This window comes from Urocitellus parryii, chromosome 3, assembly GCF_045843805.1.
Source record: "Urocitellus parryii isolate mUroPar1 chromosome 3, mUroPar1.hap1, whole genome shotgun sequence".
NCBI lineage: Eukaryota > Metazoa > Chordata > Mammalia > Rodentia > Sciuridae > Urocitellus > Urocitellus parryii.
In genome coordinates, this window is record NC_135533.1 from 219874324 (window position 1) to 219887317 (window position 12994).

Sequence of the window (12994 nt, forward strand, 5' to 3'; positions counted from 1 at the left end):
ACAGCAAGTCGACAGTATCATCATTCATGAGTCCTCACAGACTGTTGTCCAAAGACAGGGAAATCCATCCAGACCCTTGTGGGAAGACCCTTCAGGGTCCAGTCCAGCAGTTCTGTGCCACACCCTCTGCTCTGCAGCCCCAGACAAGCTGGCTCCCCTTTCTGGTGAGTTCAGGAACCTGCTCCTCAGGGTGCCAGGAGCTTCTTTCTGGGAGCACAGTTATTTGTTTTAAAACTGCTGTCAAAGGAGAAGGAAGTGAAACTGACAAAATCAGAGGCTTCAGCCCTGGCCCCTTGCTCCCTTTCTGTGTGACCTGATGAAGGAGCTTACCCTCTCTGGCCTGTTTCCCCTTCAGTCACACATGGAGAAAAACAGTGCTCACATCCTCCACATACCTGACACTGCAGGTGACACTGGTCCCCGCCCCACAGGCACAGGGCTCCCCGAGGTCTTCCACATCTCTGCCTCTGTGCTCCCCGTGAGCTGGGGGAGGTGGGAGCAACGCAGACCAGGGTACCCTGGTGCTGACTGCACCGTCCTCGGTCTGAGCCTCGGGGACCCTGGCACACAGCCTAGAAGGCCACCCAAGTCAGCACTGAACTACGTTTAGGCTCTGCCGATGACCAGGAGCATGTGTGCAGACCAAGGACAGGGCTGCCCGTGGGGTGGGCTGCAGGCACCAGGTGCAAGGACGGGGCTGCCCGTGGGGTGGGCTGCAGGCACCAGGTGCAAGGACGGGGCTGCCCGTGGGGTGGGCTGCAGGTACCAGGTGCTGCAGCCTCTGTGCACTGCCCCCGGCCTCCCTCAGCAGCCCCAGGTCCTGCAGGTGGGGGCTTTGTCCTGACCCTTGGGAGCCCCATGTGCAGCTCCTCCTCCGGCTCCCTGGGTGGGCAGGCCAACAGAGGACCGTCCGCTCAGGACCGTCCACGGGCAGAGCCAGCACGGGAGGCTGGTCTGCACCAAGCTCCTCGGGCATTCCACACTCACGCCCCCTGTCCCTGCTCTGTCCCCTCTGTGGCCATCTCTCTCCTCTGTCCCCTCTGTCCCCTCTGTCCTCTCTGTGTCTGTCTCTCCCCCCCCTCTCTCTGTCTGTCTCTCTGTCTCCTCTGTCTCTCTCTCCCCTCTCTGATTGTGTTTCTCCCGTCTCTGTCTCTCCCCTCTCTGTGTCTCTCCCGTCTCTGTCTCTCTCCTCTCTGTGTCTCTCCCGTCTCTGTCTCTCTCTCCTCTCTGTGTCTCTCCTGTCTCTCTCCTCTCTGTGTCTCTCTCCTCTCTGTCTCTCCCATCTGTCTCTCTCTTCTCTCTGTGTCTCTCCCGTCTCTGTCTCTCTCTCCTCTCTGTGTCTCTCCTGTCTCTCTCCTCTCTGTGTCTCTCCCATCTCTGTCTCTCCCATCTCTGTCTCTCCCGTCTCTGTCTCTCCCCTCTCTCTCTCTCCCTCCCTCTCTCTGACTCTCTCTCTCCTCTCTCCCCCCTCCTCTCCTCTCTCTCTCTCTTCCCCCCCCCTCTTCCTACTCTCTCTCTCTCTCTCTCTCTCTCTTCCTACTGTCTCTCTCCTGTTTCTTTCTCCTGTCTCTCTCCTCCCTCCCTCTCTCTGACTCTGTCTCTCTCTCTGTCTCTCTCTGTCTCTCTCTTCCTACTGTCTCTCTCCTCTCTGTCCCTCTGCCCTCCGTCTCTGTCTCTCTCCTGTCTCTGTCCCTGCCTCTGTGTGGCTCACTGAGGGTGGCAGAGTGAAATGGCACGTCCACACCATGGAGATGGCCTCACTGCATGGACCCCACCACTGCGATGGCCGTGACCTGCCGGTGCTGTCCCTCGGCACAGCCAGGACACCGTCTGCACCTGCAGGATGTCACCCCAGGGGACCGCAGTCCCCTGTGCCCAGCCCCTGTTGTGTGACCAAGGTGGCAGGGTCAGAACCCTCCAGAGCACTGTCTTCTTGTCCTCCCAATCCTGAGGTCAGCTGAGGCTGCCCAATGGGGACATCGATGCTTGAGTGGCAGGAGCTCGGCCACACCCAGTCAGGGTCAGGTCAGCCTGTGGGGAGGGGACTGCTGGTGTCCTGGGTTGTGGCCCTGTGGGGGTGCAGAGAGCCCCAAGGTCCAGAGGTCTGAGCCAGGTCAGCGGAGGCCCGGAGACCGGAACCCAGGCCCTGCAGCAGTCCTCCTCAAGGACCAGAGTCCCAGGGCCCGGGCACCTCAGGGCCAGCTTTGGCCTCTGCGCGGACGACAGCTAGGTGGCCGGGTTTCCCAGAAGCACCCAGCTGTGCCTGGGCGGTCCACAGCCTCCTGACCACAACCCACAGCCCTTTCCCCCCTTCCGGACCGTTGGGTGGGGGTGGGGCTGCAGCCCAGAGGTCTCTGTGGGAGAGGAGCCTGCCTGGCCATGGGGCCCAGGCTGGGGGACTGGGGGCGCCTGCTGCTGACCCTGGCCGCAGCCCTGACACTGCCTACCGGGGCCCCTGGTAAGGATCCCGACTCCCGCAGGGGAGTCCCAGGTGGCCCTGCACCTGGCCGTGGCCCTGGGGCAGCCACTCAGCTGGGGAGGGGACCCAGGTGGAAGGGGTGGCCCATGGGTGCCCAACCCAGGTGTACAGGGTCCCCAGGCCGCTGCCGACGCGCTCTCCTGCCCTTGTGTGTCTCTGCCGCTCCCCTACCCTGCCCTGTCCCCACCTGCCTGGTGCCCGGCCTGGCCCCTCACACAGCTGCCCCACTGCAGGCTCCCAGGGGGCGCACATCATCGGGGGCCGTGAGGTGACTCCCCACTCCCGGCCCTACATGGCCTCTGTGAGCTTCGGGGGCCAGCACCACTGTGGGGGCTTCCTGCTCCGATCCCGCTGGGTGGTCTCCGCTGCCCACTGCTTCAGCCACAGGTGAGGTTCTTCCTGACAGCAGGAGCTGGCCCTGGCCAGCAGGGAGCCGGGCTCTGCAGGGACAGGGTGGCCGCCACAGCTTGTCGGGGTCTCTCGGGACCCACCCAGCAGCAAGGAGAATGGGAGGAGGGGTGGCGAGGTGGTGAGGAGGCCGGGGGACGGTGACCCCACGTGGCTGCCATCATGGCTGTTGTGTGGACACTGCTCTCACCTGTGCCAGGTGGGGGCCGGACCACCCACCTGCTAAGCACCATGCTCACTCTAAGTGTGTCCTAGCCAGGATTCTGACCGTCCTGCAGCTCCTGAGACGTCACTGAGCTGAGGCCCAGGGCTGGGCCCCTGTCTTGGAGGAGGGTCTCAGGCCCCTGTTCTCTCCTGCCACTCTCCATAGGGACCCCCGAGCGGGCCTGGTGGTGCTTGGGGCCCACACGCTGCGCCCCACGGAGCCCACACGGCAGGTGTTCGGCATCGCGGCGGTGACCAGGCACCCCGACTACCAGCCGGCCACCCACACCAATGACATCTGCCTGCTGCGGGTGAGCAGGGCGGCCACACCCAGCGTGACCTCTGGATTTGTGTTTTGTGGTGCTGGGGACCAAAGCCAAGGCCTGGCCTGTGCCAGGCAAGAGTCCACCGCTGAGCCGTTAGCACCCCACGAGGCGGAGGGGCCCTGTGAGCACCTGAGCCAGTCACACCCCTCCTGGCCCGTCCCCTGGCTCCGCCCCCTGGCTCCGCCCCCACGTGCCCCTCCTCCCAGCCTGGCGCCTGGAGGACCAGGGATCTTTCCAGTATCTGCCCGGTGCCCTTCCCTGGCGTTTGGCAGCCCGCCCCTCACCTGTCCCCTGCTTCTGTCTGGCACCAGAGTCACCTGTACACCTGGGCCCTTGCTTGATGCCTCCTCTGGACCTTGATGGCCACCCAGGGTACAATCAGGTGCTCCATACTTGAAAGAGGGGATGGCTGAGGTCCAGGCTTCCATCAAAGACCGCTGCCTGCCCTGGGCTGCAGGGGCCCTTCCGTGGGAGTCCTGGGAGCCCTGCCTGGCCCTCCTGCCTGGCCTCTGAGTCCCGGGTGGACCCAGGTGTCCCCAGGGCCTGGTATTCGGGGGGAGCACACCCAACCTGCCCTGGGCCTTTGAGACACCCGCCCAGTTCCATGGACAGGTCTGTGGACAGGTCCGTGGGCAGGTGTGGGGGCCCCGTCCTTCCCTAGCCCATCAAGGAGGTCTGCCTGGGGGGCCTGCTCACCCGACACCCCAGCGCCCTGCACCTGCTGCTCACGTTCGCTGGGCCCCTCGACAGATGGGGAAACTGAGGCAGGCCAGCCGTCGGCCACGGAGTGCCTGCAGCACCCAGGAGTGAGTCCCAGCCCAGGGTCTGAGGATGGCAGCCCCTCGGTCCCAGCCGCCTCCCCGCTCTGCTGCAGCCCCCAGGACCTCTGTGGGCCACCGGCAGCTGCTTGGTTCTGGTTCTGGTTGTGCCCGGGTGCTGGGGCGGAGCCCCGGTCTCCCCCTGGAGCCTGAGTGAGGAGGTTCCCTGTGGAGGAACGGTGGCCCCAGCCGGGCATCATGAGGTGCCAGGAGGCCCGGGGAGCCTCAGCGAACCTGCCCTGGCAGGAGGGAGACAGGCTGGGGAACCGTCCGCCCGGTCCATGTTCACGGTGGACCCCGAGGGCACTGGGGAGCCACGGAGGGCTAAGAGCAGGAAGAAGGCGCAGGCTGGTGAGACGGAATCTGGTGGGCGCAGGCCCAGGGCACCTGCGGCGGCCCCGACGCCTCCTCTGGGCGCCGCGGTCCCAGGTCGGTGCGCCGTGGGCGGAGCCCTGAGTCGGCCTCTCCCCGCAGCTCAACGGCTCTGCGGTCCTCGGGCCGGCGGTGGGGCTGCTGCACCTGCCGCGGAGCGGCGCCAGGCCCCCCGCGGCCGGGGCGCGCTGCCGGGTGGCCGGCTGGGGCTTCGTGTCGGACTTCGAAGAGCCACCCCCAGGACTGATGGAGGCCGAGGTCCGGGTGCTGGGCCTGGACGTCTGCAATAGCTCCTGGAGGGGCCAGCTGAGCCCCCACATGCTCTGCACCCGCAGTGCGGACCGGCGGAGGCGCGGCTTCTGCTCGGTGAGTGCGCCCACCCACCCGCTGACTGGGGCAGAGCCGCCCGCCCAGGGTTCAGGGCTGGGCCGGGGCGGCCTCGGCGCCGGGTCCGGTGCTACGACCAGGAAGGGCGGGGAGTCCCCAGGGCCACCGGGGTGTGGTGCTCGGCTGGAGGGGTGCGCAGGCACGGAGCGGCACCTCCTGGTGCAGCCACAAGCCGTGTCCAGCAGGGGGCAGAGCCGGGCCACAGGGAGCCGCCCCTGCCCGACTCCTGGAAAACTCGTGAACGCGGGCAGCTCTGGGGAAAGGGCCGGGAGGGAGGGTCGTCAGCTCCCGGGAGGAGAGGCGTGGTGTAGACAGACTCCAGCGCCCACCCGCCTGAATCCAGTGCAGGCAGCGCCACCGCATGTCTCTGGCCCGCACTGCTTCCAGCAGTGAAACCGCTACTAGTAGTTCCTACTTCCTAGGGTCAGAGCTGAGTCCAGAGGGCAGTTAGGGTGGTTGGACCAGGGGAGATTTTAGGGTGGGTGTCCGGGAGGCCTCTCTGAGAAGAGCAGCGTGGAGATGAAATTTGAAGCCTTGAGGTCTGAGGGAAGGTAGGCCAGGCAGAGATGGCTTAGAGGACTAAGTACATTTGGGCAGGTGGTGCACTGCACAAAGATCACAGACTCCACTGGACAAACAGGTCTCTAGGATGTGCAAATGTGGGAAGAACCTGAGGCTGGTTTGGTTGCAGCCCAGAGGCGGCAAGAAGGGCAGAGGGCGGGCCAGGTTGGGTCCTCAGGGCCTGGAAGGCAGAGGAGAGCACTAGGGAGCTGCTGAAAGGTTTTAAAGCAGGGTGTGGGGTGTTTCCTTTAGGGAAACGAGATCCACGGCCCCTCACCTCCCTTCTTCACCCTAGGGGGACTCCGGAGGGCCTCTGGTGTGCATGGGCCGGGCCCATGGCCTCATCTCCTTCTCAGGCCTCTGGTGCGGTGACCCCAAGACCCCTGATGTGTACACACAGGTCTCTGCCTTCGTGGCCTGGATCTGGGGTGTGGTTCGGGGAGGCCGCCCCCCACCTAGGATTGCAGAGCACCGCCTGGGCGCTGCCTGAGCCACAGCCCTGCTGATGACCTGCCACTTGGACTGCAGCACCCCCTGGCGGGTCCCTGAAGCCCAGGCCCTGGTTGTGGGGCATCTCTGCTGCAAACGAAGAGAGCAGAATGGAACCCAGTTGATGCCTAGACACATGGGCACCAGCCTCTGCCACGGACAGTTCCGGGGCCCTACCGGCCAGTGTCTGTCCTGCCCACAGTCCTTTCCATCCTTCCATGCCCCCACTATCCGGCCCTCCCACCCTGGACCCCAGCACCCCTGCCGAGAAGGCCGAGGAGCCCACCAGTGTCCAGGTGGGGAAACTGAGGCTGGGGAGGGGTGGGGCTGCAGGGATGCTGGACAGGGGCCTCCCTATCTCAGGTGGGCCTGGCCTCCCAAGCCTGGCCCTCATCCTCTAATGACCACAGCGGGTGGCCAGTCACAGGAGGAGATGGCCCCAGGCTGTACCATCACATGGCTACTACTGCTGCACCCCAACTCTGAGGCCGGGATTTGTTTTTGAGCCCCCAGCCAGCTGGCTTCTCGGTGTTGTCCTGCGCTGTCCCCCACCCCTGCCTTCCCCACCCACAGAGGCCCCTTTTCTCCCTCCCCTCTCCTACCCCAGTCCCTCCTGCTGCCCTCCATTGCTTGGAGGAGGAGCTGAGCCCAGGAACACAAGCCCAGGCTTCTCTGGATGCTCCCAGGACTCCACTAGTCACCCCCTAGCTGCGGGGCAGCACGAGACCCAGAGAGAGGAGGCGAAGGCAGGCCTGGACACCCCAGTAGCCTTTTCAGTCTTTATTTCTTGGGTGAGGCAGAACCCAGGGTGGGGAGGGCTGCCCTGTGGGCTCAGTGGACCCCTGGCTCAGGATGCTCACTGGAACTTGCAGCACAGCTCTCTGGGCTGGAGAAAGATGGGCAGGGCCTCACTATCCACCTGGACCAGGGAGCTGGGCTCTGTGCCCACTGGTTTGCCTCTGGTCTCCAACACAGTCTGAGTGGAGGGTAATAACAGCCTCAGGGACTGGCTCCAGAACTAGCTGGTGTGGCCACCCCCAGCCCAGCTGACAGGTGGCTAGAGGCTAGCGGGGAACTGGGTCTAAAGCCCTGGCCCAGGCCTGCCACTGGGCAGCAGGAACCCAGCGCTGCCCAGGTCAGTCTTGGTCCCCACTCTTGGGGTAAGCTGGGGCTCGTGGTCCCCATCTGGTCATCCCTAAGTGGAGAGCACATTGCAGGACACAGGACACAGTTCTGGGTGAATGCTGGCTGCCCCACATCTGAGGCCATGGAATCTCACCAGCTGAACCTCTGGGAGGTGCTGGGCAGGTGTGCCCAGACAGGAGGCATGGATGGGACCCTGCTCAGGCAACATGGGAGCATTTCTTAGGGCCCTCACGGGAAGTACTGGGAGGCAGAGGTAGTGGGGAGGCAGGAACCTGTAGTTCTTGGGCCGGGAGGCCACCATGCCACTTCCTTGGCCTTTTGCTGATCTGGTATGGGCACCTGCCCTGGGCCCCAGCACCGTGCTTTGAGGCCAGCCTCCTCACTTCTGTCCTGGGGAGGGGAGGGCCGCGGAGTTTCTCACAAACCATTAGCAGGGGCCGCCAGCGCGCTGGCGGTGTAACCGACAGGCATTTCCAAAGAAGCAGAAACGGGGTCCTCTGGGCAGGTACCTAGGATAGGGGCTGGGCTTCCCCAGGAGGTGCCCTAACCTGATGCTGCGTCTCCAGGGCAGCCACATCCACTGGCCCTTTGGGAGGTCTCCTTCCCTCCGCCCTTCCAAGACATCTTCAGCGCGCTCTGGGATCCCCAAGAAATCCCCACTCAGGTTCAGTAGTCCGCGGGACATAAATTAGATTCTGCTGCTGTGACAATAAATAAAAGAGGGACGGCCTCGAACCCCAGGCGGTGCTGCGGCAGCTCACACGAAGTTCTCCTCCTCCGACTCGATCTCCGACTGCTCCTCGCGAGCGCCTGCAGGGCAGGGAGGAGCAGAGCTTGAGCGCTGCCAGCCCGGAGGTTTGCAGAGGTTCCCAACTGGCCCCGCCTCACCTGCGCAGCTTCCAGGGTGGCGAACGCCGATGGAGCGACCCAGGAAACACGTGGCCTGGCGCAGGTGGCACGAGGAGATGTAGGTGACGTTGTTGTTGCCGCAGAGCTCTTGGCCGGGAATGGTAGGCGCCGGGCAGGGCGCGGATCGACACATCACGCAGTGCGCACTGCCGGTCTGGTCTACCACGCAGGACTGGGGCCGTGGGCACACCACGTGCACGCAGGACTCTGCAGGCCGGACGCGAGGGAGGGTCAGGGGCGTCACAGCTCCGAGAATCGCCGGATGGGCCCACAGCCTTGACCTCTCGGTACGCCCGGCCTGGCCCCTGAGGGCGCACGACTCTCCACGCGAGTGTGCCCTGGGACTCTACCGGGGGGCTACCCCCACGAAACCTGTGCGACTGCATCCAGGACCAAGCTCTGCCCCTCTCGCCTCACCCACAGGCCGCCCCTTCTGTACCAGCATCAAGCTCCACCCCTCTCTGCCCGCCAGCCCCGCTCTCCGGGTACCAACATCTGGTTCCGCCCCCTCTCGCCCCACTCCCGTAAGCTCCGCCCTCTGGCTATAACCAGAGCCGCCACTCTTCCCGAACCCCGCCCCCTCAGCCACCAAGTTCTGGCTCCACCCGCAGGTCCCAGTTTCTGGTTCCGTCTTCAACCCCTCCCCCGCTGGCAGCGCGAGGGAGCCGCACTGCTTCTTGATTCAATTCCCGAGACCCGCACTAGTGGAGACCCTGCCCCATCCCGGTGTGGTGCGGCAGCGCCCCAGTATTCCACCGCAGGTCCGCGAGGCCCCGCCCTCCCCAGGCCCCGCCCCGCCCCGCATACTTTGGCAGCGGCCGGGGTACATGACGCGCAGGTCCGGGTGGCCTCGGCAGCGCGCGGCGCGCAGCTCGCACTCGTCGCGGTAGGTGGCGCCGTCCGAGCCGCAAACTTGCAGGCGCGCGGGGAGACCAGCGCAGTCTGGTGCGCACTCGCAGCGCGGGCGGCCCCCCAGCATGCGGCACGCCTTGCCGGGGCCACACTCCACGCCGTCGCACGAATCTGCGGGAAAGGACACGAGCTCTTAGGTCTGGGCGCCGCCCGGAAGGGTCCTCAGGTCCCTCATCCACGCTGCTGAAGGGCCGCGGCAGGGCCTAGGGCCGCGGCGTGTCCCGATCCTGGTCGGGAGCACCGGGACGCGCCCGCCCGGCGTGGAGTCTGCGCGTGGACCTACTGGGGGACCGGGTTTGTTCTGCGCCTGGGCGGAGACTTGGTGAGGAGCTTGGCTCCACGTGGGCGGGCGGGGGTCTCTGCCAAGAATCTGGGGTCCAGTGGCCGAGCTCCCCTTCCCTCCGCAGCGAGGCCGACGTCTGTTCCCCGCTTTCCGCGCGTTTCGGGGAAGGCCTGCGTGGCAGCTGCATCAGCCCTGGAAGGGCCTCCACCCGGGGCCTGGCACGGATCGGAGGGCACTCGCAGGTCTGTTCCTTCTGTGGCCAGGACCTCTCCAGGAGGTGTCAGTGAGGGCAGGTGTGATCCCGCCCCAGCCCAAAGAGCATTTCGTGGGGAAGGGGCCTCTCACAACCTCCTGAAACCGGGGCTCACTCCTGCAGCCCCGTTTCTCAGGTCTGGCTAGGGTAAGCCTCTTGCTGGGGCCCCCACCGCCCCCCTTTTGATGTTCGTAGCATCCTCCCTGAGGCCTGGTCAAGCTGTGGGGGGCGGGCGGACAGGAGCCCGGACCTGTAATGCACACCTGCCTGCCGCTTTCTGTTGCTTGGGTGTCTGGATCCTGAACTCTGAAGATTCCGGCCTCAGTTTCCCTACGCATAAAGGGGGTGGGGATCCCACCTCACAGGGTGAGCCACCTGGCCCAGGACAATGGTCAGAGTCCCCTCCAGGCATCATCATGTAGGCTGCACCCGGGCACCTCCCACCCCGCCCACATGCACATCTGGAACCACTCCGGTGGCTTCAGAAGGGAAAGGGAAAGGGGCCAGGTTCCCATCCCAGGGCCAGATGAGGTTGTGGGGACAGAGTTCTGGGCCATTTCATGCCCAGGTCAGGCACTTTCTGAAGTCTGTTCTCCAGAAGCCAGAGGCGGGGAGTCTGGAGAGCTCCGTGTGGCCATGAGTTCAGGACCACCCAGCCAGGCTGATCTGGGATTGATCACTTCTGAGGCCCCCAGTCTGAGCTCCCCGGCTTGGCCTTCAGGTCTGCAGCCCTGTGCCCCCCTCCTCCCAGCTCCCTGGCTGACTCTGGACCAGGGGCTCTGTGGTTGCACTACCCCACGTGGCTCAGCCCAGCGGACTCCTCCTCAGGCTGCAGAACCCAGCTCTGACGCACACTTCTTCACATCCTGCCCTGGCACCCTCTCTGGGCTCCTGCAACTTCAGCCTGACCACTGGGGACTAGGAAGGTCCTCCAACCAGCCCATCCTCCAAGGCAGAGGACTCTGGACTCTTTCATTCTGCTCATGATGTGATGCGGGGGGGCAAGATTTCTTAGAGCAAGGTCCAGAGGTACAAGCCTATCGAACATGCATAATCGGTGGCATTAAGGGCCCTGTGTGGGCTCTGGGAACCTGCTTTCCGGGAGCTAGGTGTGAGCCAAGTGGCCTCTGCCATTTGGGGGGTGGGTGGCAGAGCCATTCAAACTGAAGGCCCTGGGATGAAGCCGGGAATCTCCTGGGCGCACCCCACCCCTCAGGCCTGCTACTCCAGTGACAGGAAGCTTGCTCCTGACATCCCCCTGTCAACCCTGGTGGCTCTTCTTGCTGCTTCTGGGCGGAGCCGCAGTGCCCTGCCCCTGGCCCTGGCTTTGCTGGGGGCTCACCTCTGCAGGGCAGACAGTGGACGAGGCCGAGGAATCCCAGGAGGCTGATCTTGTTCCCTGGGTGGGTGAAGTTGGACCAAGCAGTGTCGATGCTGCCAGAAGCGCAGCACTCGGCCTGGCTCACGTCAGTCCTCAGCACCAGGCTGCAGGTGGCCTCCTGGCCCTGCTGGAGCCAGCAGACACCCCCTGTGGGAGAGGGAACACTGCCTGCAGGCACTCCTGACAGCCAGCCTCTGCCCCATCACCGGGACACACACTGCCAGGCTCCACGGCTCCGGAGTGCAGAGAGCACCTGGATGCACACCCAGGCTTGGCCCCTTTGGGGGTCCCTCCTTTCTGAGCCCCACCCCCACTTCTGTACCACCAGCCCTGACTCTCCTCCCGAAGGCTGGGAACTGGCCTCCCGCCCAACCAGTCAAATGCCAGGCACTGGACAAGTCAGGGTGAGTGGGCCTGCAGCCCTTCTCCCGCCTCTGCCCTCTGTCTAGACAGCGCCCGAGGGCACAGAGCCCCTGGCTTGGCAGCCCCCCCTCGCCTGGCCCGCCTCTTACTCACTCCAACTTAGGAACATTCTCCCGGCATGAGCTCACCGGCTCCCCAGGGGACCAGGCCTTCGGGGAGGGGGCTTGCTCTCCCCTCCACCAGGCTGGGGTGAGGCTGTGGGTGGGGTGGCAGGGTGGGAGGCAGAAGGCCACTGCTTCCCCACCCTGCAACAGGGGCTCCAGAGGCTGCAGCCCCCATCCCAGAACCGTCGGTGGCTTCCAGACACACCGAGTGCCTCTCAGGGACGGGCTCCGAGAGCCCGGCACCTCAACCCCCGTCTCACAAAAGGGGAAACGGAGTCCAGGAGTGAGGGAGTCGTGGCCCAGCCCTCCCAGCCAGTTGCAGGTACGAGGGTCCAAAGACCCACCCCATCTGGGGAAGACCTGCCATCCAGCTGGAGTTCTGGGTCCGGTGGCCAGGCCACCCACTTGCCTCTCCCCGGCATCTGGACCCACCCTGATGATTCACTTCCCATCCTGGCTTGGCCACTTGAGGCTTTGTGACCCTGAGCCTCAGTTTCCCCATCTGGAAAACGGGGGTGGTAAGAGCACCCACACACTGGCTGTTCTGAGGATCTGGGGATACAGAGGTAGACACTGAGTGCTCAATAAATGGCAGTGGGTGTGCTGGCCAACCTCAGCTCTGCTGGCCCTGGGATTGCCCTCTTCAGACCTGTGGCCTGGGGAACCGGGCGCCAGCCTGCTGTTGGACACCCCTGGCCCAGCTGCCGCGCCCCAGCATCGCAGCCGCATTCCGCAGGCCCACGTGGGTGGCCGCCCCGCCCGCCCCTTCCGGCCGCCCCACTCACCGGGCGCGGGGTCCCCCGAGCCCACGTAGCCCACGAAGCCCACGGCCCAGGCCAGGGCCCCCCAGGGCAGTGGCCACAGCGGCCCCTGCGCCCCGGGACGCATGGCGAACAGAGAGCTAGGCGCCGACTTGCAGCGCGGGGCGGGCGCTGGTTATAAAGGTCCCGCGGCCCGCAGGCGGGGCCGGCGGCGGGGCGGGGCGCGGCGCGGGTGGCGGGGACCGGACATGTCCCGCGCGGTGCAGGGCCGGGCCTGCCTGGGGTGGCAACTGGGGGAGGGCCCAGGTCCCATCTGGGAGCCAGAGAGTTGGTCTGGGAAGATACGGGTGTAGCGGGGGTCAGGGGACAAATTTCCTAGGAGGTGAATTGGAGGTGGCAACCAGTCGCAGCCTCCAGGTGTCAGGTCAGGCTGGGGAGTCTTTGGTTGCCTGGCTGTGGCTTTGAACTACAGGTTCAGGTCTGGGGAGCTGGACACCACCTTGGGATTGGCAAGAGGGTGCCTTCGTAGCCGAAGTGTGGCTTGGACAGTTTCTGCTCTGTTCACTCCTGCTATCTACCCACCACCCGGCCACTGACACACCAGCAAATCATTAGGGGAAGGACAGGTGGAGGGGTGCAGCAGGAGAGATCCCCAGACAGTTGCTCCCAGAACAAGAGGACAGCAGCGGCCTTCTCACCAGGGTCCACAGCTTCTGGTCCACTGCTGGTGCCAACCCCGGGCCAGCAGCAGCACAGGCCACACAGTCACATCGGTAGG

General features: G+C 65.1%; 2 protein-coding genes across 2 annotated transcripts; one reads left to right on the forward strand and one right to left on the reverse strand.

The window, feature by feature from the left end:
* The first annotated feature begins 2379 nt into the window (after nucleotides 1-2379).
* Prss57 (serine protease 57) lies at nucleotides 2380-6045 on the forward strand. Its single transcript, XM_026413972.1, has 5 exons — nucleotides 2380-2458; nucleotides 2713-2866; nucleotides 3258-3402; nucleotides 4710-4973; nucleotides 5851-6045. Exons 1-5 carry the CDS (start codon nucleotides 2380-2382, stop codon nucleotides 6043-6045), a joined length of 837 nt encoding a protein of 278 aa, XP_026269757.1.
* A 618-nt stretch (nucleotides 6046-6663) lies between these two features.
* Fstl3 (follistatin like 3) lies at nucleotides 6664-12353 on the reverse strand. Its single transcript, XM_026413962.2, has 5 exons — nucleotides 12241-12353; nucleotides 10890-11075; nucleotides 8907-9122; nucleotides 8079-8306; nucleotides 6664-8000 (listed from the first exon to the last, which is right to left on the reverse strand). The coding sequence occupies exons 1-5, from the start codon at nucleotides 12341-12343 to the stop codon at nucleotides 7948-7950; spliced, it is 786 nt and encodes a 261-aa protein (XP_026269747.1). The 5' UTR covers nucleotides 12344-12353; the 3' UTR covers nucleotides 6664-7947.
* Between the last annotated feature and the right edge of the window lie 641 nt (nucleotides 12354-12994).

What these genes read in the sequence shown, in the direction of transcription:
- Prss57 (XM_026413972.1), top strand. Translation starts at nt 2,380, where the DNA reads ATGGGGCCCAGGCTGGGGGACTGGGGGCGCCTGCTGCTGACCCTGGCC. An exon ending in ACTGCCTACCGGGGCCCCTG is followed by an intron (nt 2,459 to 2,712) that starts GTAAGGATCCCG and finishes GCCCCACTGCAG; the next exon opens with GCTCCCAGGGGGCGCACATC. An exon ending in GGAGGCGCGGCTTCTGCTCG is followed by an intron (nt 4,974 to 5,850) that starts GTGAGTGCGCCC and finishes TCTTCACCCTAG; the next exon opens with GGGGACTCCGGAGGGCCTCT.
- Fstl3 (XM_026413962.2), bottom strand. Translation starts at nt 12,343, where the DNA reads ATGCGTCCCGGGGCGCAGGGGCCGCTGTGGCCACTGCCCTGGGGGGCC. An exon ending in CCACTGTCTGCCCTGCAGAG is followed by an intron (nt 9,123 to 10,889) that starts GTGAGCCCCCAG and finishes CCTTTCCCGCAG; the next exon opens with ATTCGTGCGACGGCGTGGAG. An exon ending in GTACCCCGGCCGCTGCCAAA is followed by an intron (nt 8,307 to 8,906) that starts GTATGCGGGGCG and finishes TCCGGCCTGCAG; the next exon opens with AGTCCTGCGTGCACGTGGTG.